This window comes from Crinia signifera, chromosome 6, assembly GCF_055691185.1.
Source record: "Crinia signifera chromosome 6, ASM5569118v1, whole genome shotgun sequence".
In the NCBI taxonomy this organism is placed as follows: Eukaryota; Metazoa; Chordata; class Amphibia; order Anura; family Myobatrachidae; genus Crinia; species Crinia signifera.
In genome coordinates, this window is record NC_139222.1 from 88,701,728 (window position 1) to 88,714,636 (window position 12,909).

Sequence of the window (12,909 nt, forward strand, 5' to 3'; positions counted from 1 at the left end):
TCTTGTGGCACCATATAAATGAGGGATAATAAGAATTATTTCAGTAGTCCAGTAAAATGATATACCTTAATCTGGTATGGCAAATCCAAAATCTTACTAAAGTTAGAAACTCTAAAAGAAAAAGAAAAAAACAATGTAGGTGTACTTACTGAATGCATTGCACTAGGTCTCCTCAGGCTCATGCAGTTGAGGTTTTACATTTGAATAAAACAAAGAGAACATTTCTCAATGACAATAATTAGCACAGAAGTCCCAACAAAGTCTCCTCTTTAGCTTCGGAATCTCAGCACTGGTTACATCTCTTCCCTTGTCTCAGAATATCTCCCAAATCAACTCCTCCTCTCATACACATTCGTTACCTGCTGTCATTTCTAACACTGCTTCCACTCTATGGAATTCCCTCCCTCATATAGAACTTTCCCTTAAAGCGTTCTTTGCACACTCACCTCTGTAGAGCAACTTATTTCAATTGTACTATTTATTTGTGTGTGTATTTATAAATGTCTTTCTTAAGCAGATAACACCTTATTCTTATACGTAAAGTAAACTCAGTTCCGGAAGTCCCTGTGAAAGGATTGATGATGTGACTAAATGCGTGTATTCTGAGGTGTATGCATCTATACATCAGCCCTATCCCACTCCTTCATCCCCGAGAACAGCAGTTATTACTATCATTAGAAAGGGTGTGGATCATAGACAGCAAGTATGTCAACAAGTATAAGGCTGACACCACTAGGTCAACATGCAGGAAGGTCAACATGAAAAAGTCAATGTTGACCTTTTGACCGTCGACCTTCCCCATGTCAACATAATGCTTATGTCAACCTAATGACTCTGTCAACCTAACCCATGTCGACCTTCCTGCATGTTGACCTAGTGGCATCAACCTTATACTGACTGTATTCCATTAGAAATGACTCCTACCTCACCTACCTCCTTTGGCATCCACAATGTATATACTCTGTTGGATGTAGTCAGTTTCCAGACAGTATACCCACATCGGAATCTGGACACTTACAATGCTGACAAGTACCTCCCAACTGTCCCTTATTCCATGGGAAGGTCCCGGTTTTCAGGGACGTTCCTGCATGACCAGCAGTGTCCCGTGGCGGGGGGGAGTGGCAGTTGGGAGTCCCCTCTGTCACTTTCTGAGCAGCGCTAGATAGAAGCTATTCCCGCAGTCAGAGGGGCTGGGGGCATGGCTAGAAGCTCACAGAGCCTCTGGGCCCTGCCCCCACAGTGTCAAAGTGCCCTTTTTGGCAGGCCACACCCCTAATTTCGGGTGCGCCTATGTCCCTCCTGCCAGTCACTGAAAGTTGGGAGGTATGCTGACAGGTGCTAGGGTTAGGCACTACAGGGAGGGTTAGGGTTTGGTGCGGTGGGATTGGGACGGATAGGGTTAGACTGTGGGAGGGGATGGTTAAAGTTAAGCTGTGAGAGGGGACGGTTAGGTTCAGGCTGCAGGGGGGGAGGGGGGGGGCAAGAACATTTAGGGTTAAGCTGCGGGAAGAGAGGGTCAGGGTTAGGCTGTGGGAGGGGAAAGTCAGGGTTAGGCTGTGGGATTGGAAGGTCAGGGTTAGGCTGTGGGAGGGGAAAGTCAGGGTTAAGCTGTGGGAGGGGATGGTCAGGGTTACGCTGTGGCTGATTATTTGTTAATCTGACCATCGTGAATCTGCTGCCAGGATTCTGGCCGCCAGGATCTGAACTGCTGGTATTTTGATAAAAAACCAACTCTGCCATACATATGTCACTCTGGCTACATGCCCACTAACTGTTCTCTTGCATGTACAGTATGTGCACTGTTGCAAAGTTGTCATTCAGAGGAGGGACAGAAAAGTATAGACCTCCAAATCGCTTTTCTGTTTGCAAAGCGCATGACACTTACGCAATATACGGAAAATCAAAGCTCCTACAGTATATGTGGAATTTATGTGTGCAAAACAGAGTCCAGTCCATAATGTCATCATAGAAAGATACAGAAAATAGAAAGAAGGGGACCATAGGTAGGTAAAGAACTGGTAAATCACCAAAGAAGTATAAAATGAAATAATTTCATACACAAATGTTACTTTACTGTTACTTTAATTATAACCATTATTGGTTTCACAAATTGTACATTATCAAGACTCAGAAAGTCATAAAAAGGAAAAATGGACAGTTTATGGTGAATGGAGGGGGGATCTTTTTGACGTATCCCCACAAATTTTCCCTTTGATGGCTGGGAGCTTGTGCTCATCCAACAGTTCCAAATATTCGGAGAAGAGGGAAAAATAAACAAGAATCAGAAAAGTGGCAGCATGAAGACATTGCCTTGCATTACAAGATGGTGCGTAATCCTGGGTCCCCTCTTACAGTCAGTTTAAATCATGCTTACCCACTTTTATGCCTCCACCTCTGCGAGAGGGCAGCGTGGTTGGCGCATGGGGTGTGGCCAGTGGGAGATGACACACAGTTAAAAGGTTATGTACACAAGTGAAACACTAGGTCACATTTAAATTCGGCATCTTTCTACCCTTATCGCTTAGGTAGGCCGACATGTAAGAAAACGATAAGCCCCAGAAGTGCTCTTTTTTCGTAACTATTCCATTGATATACTGTACAATAGTAAGGCAGTGATGTTGCTAAATGTTTGCAGATACTGTAGAGAAAGACTTCTTAGCAGGACTTCGTACATGCCGATATTTGATGTTAGTGTCAAATATCACTTGTCGCATAGAGCATTTGTCACTTATATGCTGCGCTATAAAAGAAAATGAAAAATAAATAAATAATAAAGGGGATATACACAAGCTTGTTATGAAATTATTTATTACAAAGTGTGCATAAGTTTTTACCGAGGGCGGGGGAGGGAATTCCCCCACATCCATCCACAAGACAAGCATGGGTCCACTTTATTGGTACTTCTGACAGACATCTATTCACTTATCTTTATCCAGTATCATCCCCACAAGGGAATGGGATCATTGGATAGACATACTGTACATTAGGTCTCCAAGCATTAGGTCAACCACAGAAGGTCGACATGCATGAAGGTTGACATGGGCTAGGTTGAAAGGTCACTAGGATTATGTCGACATGGGGAAGGTTGACCGTCAAAATGTCGACATGGGGTTTTTCACCTTTTTTGTCCTGAATGTCGACACAGTCGACATTTGCACTGAAAAAGTGCACCACACTTTTTTATTCTCATGAAATACCGCCTGTCTGCGCATGCCGGTTCAAAAAAGTGAAAAACCCCATTTTGACCATCGACTTTCCCCATGTCGACGTAATGCTTGTGCCAACCTAATGACCTGTTGACTTAACCCATGTCGACCTTCATGCATGTTGACCTTCAGTCATGTGGACCTTCAAGCATTTAGACCTTCAGAGCGGATACAAACATCAGATGTCATTTTAAGATACAAATGTTGAGAGTTTGTTCAGAACCCCTTGGACACCCCCCTTATGACTAATAAGGCAATTAGAAGTTTTCAAATAGTTTAATAGGGACAAAAGAAAATCACTTCTTAAGTCCGCCTTGTCCTTGTCCATTGTCACAACACGGTTCCTCCATCGGCTGCCCGTCACTGGCCAAAGAAGGGGCTCACCAAACACTAAGAATTATGTTCTGAGCTAATTAGGTTAGGTGTTTGCATGCTTCAAATTCTAATGGGAGTATTAGGCATGTAGCTGCACTACCTACCACAGTAGCATCTGCCATTATTAGTACGAGTACTTACCACATGCTATTCCTATGTTCACGTAATTGAGTGATTGCATTGAACGGAAGGGCTTTATTGTAGCATTTGCATAAACTTACAGATGGGCAGCTGCAAAAAATCACTGAATGAGGCCCACTATGTGCAAGAGACAGACATGGAGATGGGTGTGCACGGTGTAGCTTATGTGCAGTATTACCAATAATTGCATGACTGTGTGAGACTCAGAATCAGGCCCTTACAGAGCAATAGCATTAAAAATATATATTCAATTGTAAGTATTACAAGTTCGCTAGTTAGGGCCAAAAGTGGCCCTAAAATAAGGGGGCAAAAATTATTATTTTATGATTAGTAGTGGTATAAAATAATAATTGTTGCCCCTTTTAAGGGCGGTGGATTCAAAGCATTGGGAAACATGCTCTTCATATATTTCCCAATATGTTTTTTATTATTATTATTATTATTATTATTATTTGGAATAACTTAGAACTGTGATATTAGCTCAAGCTATGGTAAATTTAGGTATATGCTGCCATCTTGTGGCAGCATACAGTACAACAAGTGCTGTTATATACATGGGATAATGCACCTGATAACGGATGTACACACGCTTCAATCTTGCCAGGAAGCGCTGCTGAATTTGAAAACACTGGCCTGACGCTGATTGGCTGAGATTCACAGAGAATTTTTTCACAGCACCACTAGACCAAACGTTTCCTAATGGGAAATTTGGAGAAAAAAATGAAATAAAGTAATTGTGTTTATATGTCATTTTTGGGTTCAGTGAAGTGGTGCGGGACCGGATGCACTTCTGTTCTGCCACATGTTTTATGACTGGCATCCAGAAGCACTGGTGTTGCCTTTGACCATATATATCATTTGAATTTGTCCAGGCCCACAACCTATGGCACCCCTGTAAGTGTCCTGAGGCACCCCAGGGTGCTACAGCACACAGGGGCCTATTTATTAAGCCTGGTGAAGTGATAAAGTGGCTGCTACTTTATCACTGGCCAATCAGCCCCTAAATGTCATGTCACAGACTGGGTCTGAAAAATGACAATTAGGAGCAGATCGGCTGGTGCGTTATCACCAGCCACTTTATCATTTAACCAAGCTTAATCGATCTGCCCCACAGTTTATGAAACCCTACAATAAAGACTTGTTTAAAGACATTAATACCCCTTTCACACCGCACTTGTTAAACGGTATATTGATGTTTTTTTCCCATTTCAAAACATTTAAGGCTGCAGTGGGAAAGCACCAGAGTTGATTTACCCGTTAAAGATAATCGGTATTTCAAAACGTTTAAAATGCAGAATCCTACACGTTTCAGAGCCATTTTTGTATGCAGTGAGAATGGCTCTGAAACGGTATTTAGTAAAAACAACAGATTACAGACCTGTGATAGGCTGTCCCCTGCATTCTGCCTTGAAACGTGTTCAGGGGATTAAACGGGTTGACTGATGTGAATGGTACTGAAACGGTATTTAAAACGGTAATCTACTGCAATGTCAAGGCTCAGACCCGTTTTAAATACCATTTAAAAATACTGGTTTTTGAAACGTTTTGGCAGTGTGAAAGCAGTATAAGCCTGCACCTATAGCAGTACAAATATTGTATTAAAGGGTATTTGACTATGTTTAACTATGGTCTAAACCAGTGGTTCTCAACCTCGGTCCTCAAGTAGCCCCAACAGTGCATGTTTTCCATGTCACCCAGCAGGTGCACAGGTGCGCACATTATTCACTGACACATCCACAGGTGGAAGTAATTATTTAATTTGTGATTCTGTGTGGAGATCTGGAAAATGTGCACTGTTGGGGTACTTGAGGACTGAGGTTGAGAACCATTGGTCTAAAGTAAACAGTTGTTTTGGTTACCATTTGTCACCCCCTCAATCTCTATGTCAGTGGTTCCCAACCCTGGTCCTCAAGTACCCCCAACAGTGCACGTTTTGCAGGTCTCCACACAGAATCACAAGTTCTATAATTAGCTCCACCTGTGGATCTTTTCAAATGTGCCTGAATAATGAGTGCACCTGCCGGGTGACCTGGAAAACGTGCACTGTTGGGGGTACTTGAGGACCAGGGTTGGGAACCACTGCACTAGGGCGTGGTGGGAGAATAAAATAGTGTGCCGAGCGCAGCGAGGCACCGTGCTTTAAGCATTGAGAGCGATGCGAGGGGATGCATTGCACTTCAAACTGTGTCCATGTGGACATTGACCCATGTCGACCTTAACCCATGACGACCTTGCTGCATGTCAACCCAATGCTTGCCAACCTAGTTATGGTCGACTAAACGATCCCAACCTGTGCTCAGTTATGGAGATCATGCATTGTTATATACGGACAATAGATGTGGGTTTGTGCAGTTGTGGAGCATTGCAGTGCTATATGCGGCCCATAGATGTGTGTGTGTGTGTGTGTGCGCGCACTCAGTTATGGAGGACCTGCAGTGCTATAAATGACCCATAGATGTCAGTGTGTGCTCAGTTATGGAAAACCTGCAATGTGGGGGATTGGGAAATTGTATCCCAAACAATTTTGCGCTTGCTTGGTTGAGCTGCCCAGTAAATTTAACAGAGTACTAGAGAGTTTGCAGAAAGCAAAAGGATACTCGGCGCTGGTTTTAGGTTAGTATATTAAGAAGATGTACAATACAAGGGATGCAGAGTAAGAAAGTAATAGGTAAAAGATAGAAAGTAAAAGTAAATGAGAATAAAATAGAAATAGTAACAATAAAAATTAATAATAAAGAAATAAAAAGAAATATAAATAAAAGTAAAAATAAAAAAATGCAAATAAAAATGAAAAAAGATAAATAAAATGAATTAACTTGTGCAACAATGTTTAACACTCTTTTGTGGGGGTTTAACAAGCGCCGAGTATCCTTTTGCTTTCTGCAAACTCTCTAGGAAAACCTGCAATGCTATAAATGACCCGTACATGTGAATGTGCTGTTATGGAGCATTGAAGTGCTATATATATATATGAAGTGCTATATACATCAATGTGTTTGTGCTTAGTAATGGAGAAAGTGCAGTGCTATAAATGACTCATAGATGAGGCTGTGTGCTCTTAGTTATGGAGAACTTGTAATGCTATATACGGCCCATAGATTATGGGTGTGCTCAGTTATGGAGAACCTGCAGTGCTATAAACGGCCCATAGATGTGTGTGCACTTAGTTATGGAGTACCTGGAGTGCTATAAATCTGTGGTTCTCAACCTCGGTCCTCAAATACCACCAATAGTGCACGTTTTCCAGGTCTCCACAGAGAACACCACCTGTGGATCTTTAAATTGTGTCAGTGAATAATGAGTGCACCTGTGCAGCTGCCAGGTGACCTGGAAAACATGCACCGTTGGGGGTACTTGGGGAACGAGGTGGAGAACCACTGCTACAAATGACCCATAGATGTGTAATAACAAACTTTAAGTCTAGAGAATATTTCTTGAGGGAAATAAAAGAAAACATAAAAATTATGAATCAAATTCACATTTAATACATGATAAATAACATTATTACAGGATCGCTCCGAATCCGGCGGACCACCATATCCCAATACAACCCCCAAAAATTCACATTTCAGTTTGCTTACACCATTTGTCATTAAATATTTTGTCAACATAAACCTGAAAAATAAAAATCAGCAAGAAGCAAAATGTTCTCCCTCAGTATAAGGTCGAAACACATCATCTACATGTACAAAACAAAGTGCAGCATAGCACTAAATAATTTATTTTCTTCTCTAGACAATCAAGAAAATATATTTCAGTTTAAGCAAGTAATACAGTAGTATTTCTGATGTAAAATAGCCCCATTATAATAAAATAATGCACAGTATAAAGTGCCCGTGGCGAACGGCCAGACAATATGGCAGTCATGGAAGAGATGGATGAATCATAGTTTAGCCTGTGATTTCTTCTTTGGCTCGGCACAGACTGGGCCTGTTATACAGTAAGCCTTATAGCCTATCGTGCATAAAAAGTCATGACTGGGACAATGGCACACATTGGCAACCAATCACATTCTATCATCTTCTAGGATGCGCTAGAGACATGATAGACAGAATCTGTTTGGTTGCTATGGGCAATATCACTTCTTTTCATTTTTAGACGCTTTAGTAAACTTGCTACTAAGGGTTATTATTGAACGTGAAAGACGGAGGTGCTGAAAGCAAAAGAAAACCAATTTTTCTACAACAAAGTGTTAAGATGACTTTTATTGGGAAGGAAGTAATAGTTGCTCCGGGTGATGGAAGTAGCTATCACGTACTGGTGAAGTTTAGCAATGTGCCTGATTCTGCACACAAACAGAAACAAGGGGGAGGGGGAATTTACTAAGATGGGAGTTCTATTTCACATGGGATGTTGCTATGGGCAACCAATCAGATACTAAGTATTATCTTCTAGGTGCTAAATAAGAAATAGATTCTCATTGGTTGCCCATGTGAAATAGAACTTCCCCCAAGGTTTGATTTGTAGGATGTTAATCTATTGACTTTCAACTGATGAAGCAGAAAATGTACTGCATTGGGCAAGTGACAGAACCATCACACAATATTAAGTAGAAGGCACTTGGTCCTCATGTGCATGTATGAGAAAAAGCATCGCCCTTCACGTCTTCATCTCTGAGGTGGCACTATAATGTCAAATATACGTCACGAGTGTCAGTGAGGTCATTGTGGATTCATTCTATTGCCAAAGTGGCCAGCATTATTACTGTGCAAAATGTGGATTTAAAATATTTAACGTGAATAATTAATGATTTTTGTAGCTGACTCTCTGCAGTAGTTCGGCATGGTAGAATACTGGTCATATATGTGATACTGATATAGACCTAGTGATTCCACAAATTGGAGATCAGCTGGTTGACACGGGCGTCAAACAGGTCCAATAAGTCAACAATTACACAGTATAAATCACTGAAGCGAAAAGATGAATTTTACATGTACATCTGATATTGATCTAAAAGTTAAGATCAGTAAAAAAATGAATAAACCCAGATACCCTTGCCCTTATTGGGATTTACCTAACGAATGCCCAGTAGCTAATAGGATGTTACAAATTGTCTTCATAATACTGACTGCTGGGCACCTACAAAACAATCAATGACAGGAGGTGAAGAAGTAACTACTACTTCAGTGGTACTCTAGCATACTCTAGGAGTGTAATGCCTTCTGTTTCACCCTCCGTTCTCTACCGATTGGGAGCACTCAGGAATAGATTCCCAAATGTGAAAAGAAAACCGTCAATAGAAGGAGGAGCCCATCACCAGAGATGGGAGTCAAAAACAGAGGAGGAGCCCATTATTAGAGTGGGGAGTCAAACATGGAAAAGGATAAGCTTACTACCAGAGTGGACAGTCAACCAGGGAGAAGGAGGAGCACATCACCAGAGTGGACAGTCAACCAGGGAGAAGGAGGAGCCCATCACCAGAGTGGAGAGTCAAAGAAGGAGAAGGAGGAGCCTATTATCAGAGTGGAGAATCAAACAAGGAGAAGGAGGAGTCTATTATCAGATTGGAGAGTCAAAGAAGGAGAAAGAGGAGCCTATTATCAAAGTGGAGAGTCAAACAAGGAGAAGGAGGAGCCCATTTATTAGAGTGGAAAGTCAAACAAGGAGAAAAAGGAGCCCATCTTCAGAGTCTAAAGTCAAATAAGGAGTAGGAGGAGCCCCTCACCAGAGTGGAGAGTCAAACAAGGAGAAGGAGGAGCCCATCATCAGAGTGAGACGTCAAACACAGAGAAAGAAGCCATCACTAGATTGGGAAGTCAAATACAGAGAAGGAGGAACCCCCACCAGAGTGGGGAGTCAAACACTGATCAGAAGGAGCCTAATACCAGAGTGGGGATTTAAACACGCAGAAGGAGGAGACCATCACCATGAGGAGGAGAGCAATATTCAGTAATAGAAGCCTCTCCAACAATAGGTGAAAGTGAAGAGCCAATCACAGAGGAGGAGCCCAACACCAGGGCGAGGAACACTGCACTGAGGATGAGCATAACATAGTAAGAGGACAATGAGGAGGCGCACCAAAAGGCCCAACAGGGAAGAGGTAAAGCTCAGTACCAAGGAAATAAGCAAATCGGAGGACGATCCCCAAGACATTCACTCGAGTCAATGAATCACTGAGGTGGGAAGTAGCAGCATTAAAACATAATTTAGATTTTTGTCTATCTAAATATATAAAAGTGAACAATATTTTATCTAATTATATACACCATTAAAATTAATTTATTTGATGTTTTGGGAATATACACATAAAAGAATACGTTCTAGGTATTCCCATCCAGTCAAGAGGTAGAAAAAGACAATTTTTGATTGAATCACTGAAAACAAATGAGGCCTGGCGGTATTGCTCTGCAGTCCTTACGTCCAGCCTCCAATATGCAGCGAATGAGATGAAACCTGTGTATGTGAATGGAAGCAGCTTCCTATGCTGCGGCTCTGTCTGTGCAAAGATCACGCTGGTAAATGAAGGATCACGCTCTAACATAAGCTATACTATAAGAGTTCCTGCTCGTCTTCATCTTCAGACCCCGACGGCCCCTGGCGAACCTCCTCATACCACTTATTGGTCAGGCTTTTCATCTGTATGCGTCCATGGTGAAGATCCTGAATTAGAAAAACAGAGAACATGTCGAATAACTATAGTTATGTGGTTCCTCATCTGCAGTCTATAAGTCCGCCCATGTCTCACTTCTATTCTAGATGTCTTTAAACCAGGGATGAGGAACCTATGACCCTGTAGATGTTGTTGAAATACACATCCCAGCATGCCCTGCTACAGTTTTGTTTTAGTTCAACAACAGCTGGAGGGTCGAAGGTTCCCCATCCCTGCTTTAAACCCATCCCCAATTCTAGCAGACATAACTTAGTACTGTACTGGGTAAGAGTTATGCTTGGCTTATTACATTATTTGGGGGCAGTATGTTGTAGACAAGGCTACATGTAATGAGTATACTATGTATAAGGTCATGATTTCTCCATCCTCACCATATAACATCAATCTATTTGTCATGGGCCAAGTCTGCTGTCAAATTCTATGTCCCTCTTTCCCGCTGAATCCTATACTATCAGCCCCAAACATTACCTCTTGTGTCAGCCTCCGTGTGAAAAATGGGTTCAAATATTTGGCGTCCAGCCACATGAATCCTTTCAGGTTATGCTGCTTGATGTAATGAGCTTCATACTCTTCCTCTGTTAGCTCCGACAAGTGTTCAGATTCTATGGTATTTCCCTGAAAGCAGCAGATGGAGAAATGGTGGAATGACCCAGTCAGGCAGCGCAAAACCCTCAGTCATGACAGAAAGCTATATCTCACATATTACATATATCCACATACACCTAGCCCAAATACAACATGCGACGCACGCGTGAGCTGCACCGAGTGGTATAGCATCTTTTTCACACAAATGTACGTCTTAGCCGCAATCAGATATGACAAAACCTCTTCAAGAGACTGCACTGATTAATCTGATATACGACACGTGTATATCTGTGTGCTACTGAGTCTGAAGAACACGCAGATAGACAAGAATCCCATATGAAATGAGTGCATTCTTGTGAAGTGGATTTAACGCATCTAATTACGAATAAGACGCACATTCGAGCAACAAAGATGCACAACATAAGTCAAGTTGCTCAGGACCTGGGGCAATGAGAAGTGATGTTGAACTCAACCGCATTAATAGCGTATGAGAACAAATCTGTATTCCCTATGTCGCCGATCACTTCACCTCAGATAAATGCACTTTTATAGCACTTGAAACTAGAGATGTGCGGGATCGGTTTTACCCGGATCTCAAATCTTGTTCCTATTCACTGTCCAAAACATGTGGCAGACTATAGCCAATCGGAAAAATGTGAACTTAATTTGGCAATAAGAACCAGGTAAATCCAATTCCTCTTCAATGGAAAACATTTATTAACTGAGTCCTGAACAAAAGAACCTTACACCCTATGCTTTACTAGAGAGGAGGTAAAGACTAGGTACATACTGTATGGGAGAACATTGGACTAGGTTATGGCAGCATGGTTTAGTTACACTACTGTAGCACAATCACAGAACACAAGTATGAGAAACACACCATTTTCTCGGTCTTGCTGAGGTTCACGTCTTTCTTGCTCTTTTTGCGAGCCTTGGCGTCCTCAATGTCGATGAGTCTAATAAGTGGCATGGTGCCCCCTCCCATAAGGAGGATTGTGAACAGCACTATGATAATAGTGGTGGTCCCGATAAGCTGTCGCTTCTCAATAGGTTCCAGCTCCAAGTGAAGGCTCAGGGCATAAGGAATAGCTCCTCGTAAGCCTGAGAGAAGATATGGTGGTAAGGTAAAGATGTCTGTGTCTAATAAGCAGTGTGTTAGAAAAATTGAATACTAGGTCATATTAAATACATTGTAGCATATATACTGTACTTTACACTTGGTCACAAAACTAATATATTCAGATTATATTACACATGAAACAGTCTAGAGTAGAGGTGGCCAAACCGGTCCTCAAGATCTACCAACAGCTCATCTTTTCCAGGCCACCTGCGGATCTGTACAATGTGTCGGTTGGGAATGAATGCTTCAGAGGTTTGATAATGTGTACTGTTAGTAATGACTGCACCTTTGCACCTGCTAGTTGGTCTGATAAATGTGTACTGTTAGTAATGACTACACCTGTGCACCAGCTAGGTTGTCTGGAAAATGTGTACTGTAATACATCAGACCAACTTTCCTTCAAACATCCGACTAGTTGGTTGGATGGAATAAAAACCTGTTACTGGATAAGAGCAAATGTAATTTGTAATTAATTCATTTGTTTCCCAAATCTGAAAATGGACAACAACTGTCACTCAGACAATGTACTGTAGTTGGACCTACTTGATTTTTTTTTCTTCTGAGTTTTTGAGCAAATTGCTTATTGGCATTTGCCCCCATACAGTATCAGATTTTCAGTCCAACCAACCAACCAACTACGTAGTCTAAAGGCCCCCATACACTAGCCGATTTTGGTCAGATTTCAGCCAGATCAATCGGATCTGGCCGAAATCGGACCAAAAATCGGCTAGTTTTGATGTCCCCTCAGATCCGATGCGCGGTCCCGTGCGCATCGGATCTGCGTCGGGTGGTCGGACCTGCTGCACGTCCGACCACCCGACTTGGGACCTAGTGGGGCGGCGAGGCGGTAGAGGGAGCAGGGGGGGCTGGGG

The 12,909-nt window shown here is 42.1% G+C and overlaps 1 protein-coding gene across 5 annotated transcripts in view; it reads right to left on the reverse strand.

Annotated features, from left to right (window-relative positions):
- Positions 1-7,190: 7,190 nt before the first annotated feature.
- SLC9A8 (solute carrier family 9 member A8) overlaps positions 7,191-12,909 on the reverse strand; it is a 52,564-nt gene continuing 46,845 nt past the window's right edge. For all 5 annotated transcript variants that reach the window (XM_083146409.1, XM_083146411.1, XM_083146408.1 and 2 more), the window contains exons 14-16: positions 11,798-12,018; positions 10,801-10,947; positions 7,191-10,322 (exon numbers count right to left, since the gene is read on the reverse strand). In XM_083146409.1, coding sequence (XP_083002535.1) covers positions 10,212-10,322; positions 10,801-10,947; positions 11,798-12,018 — 479 coding nt within the window. In that variant the 3' untranslated portion in view covers positions 7,191-10,211. The remainder of the gene's footprint in view (positions 10,323-10,800; positions 10,948-11,797; positions 12,019-12,909) is intronic.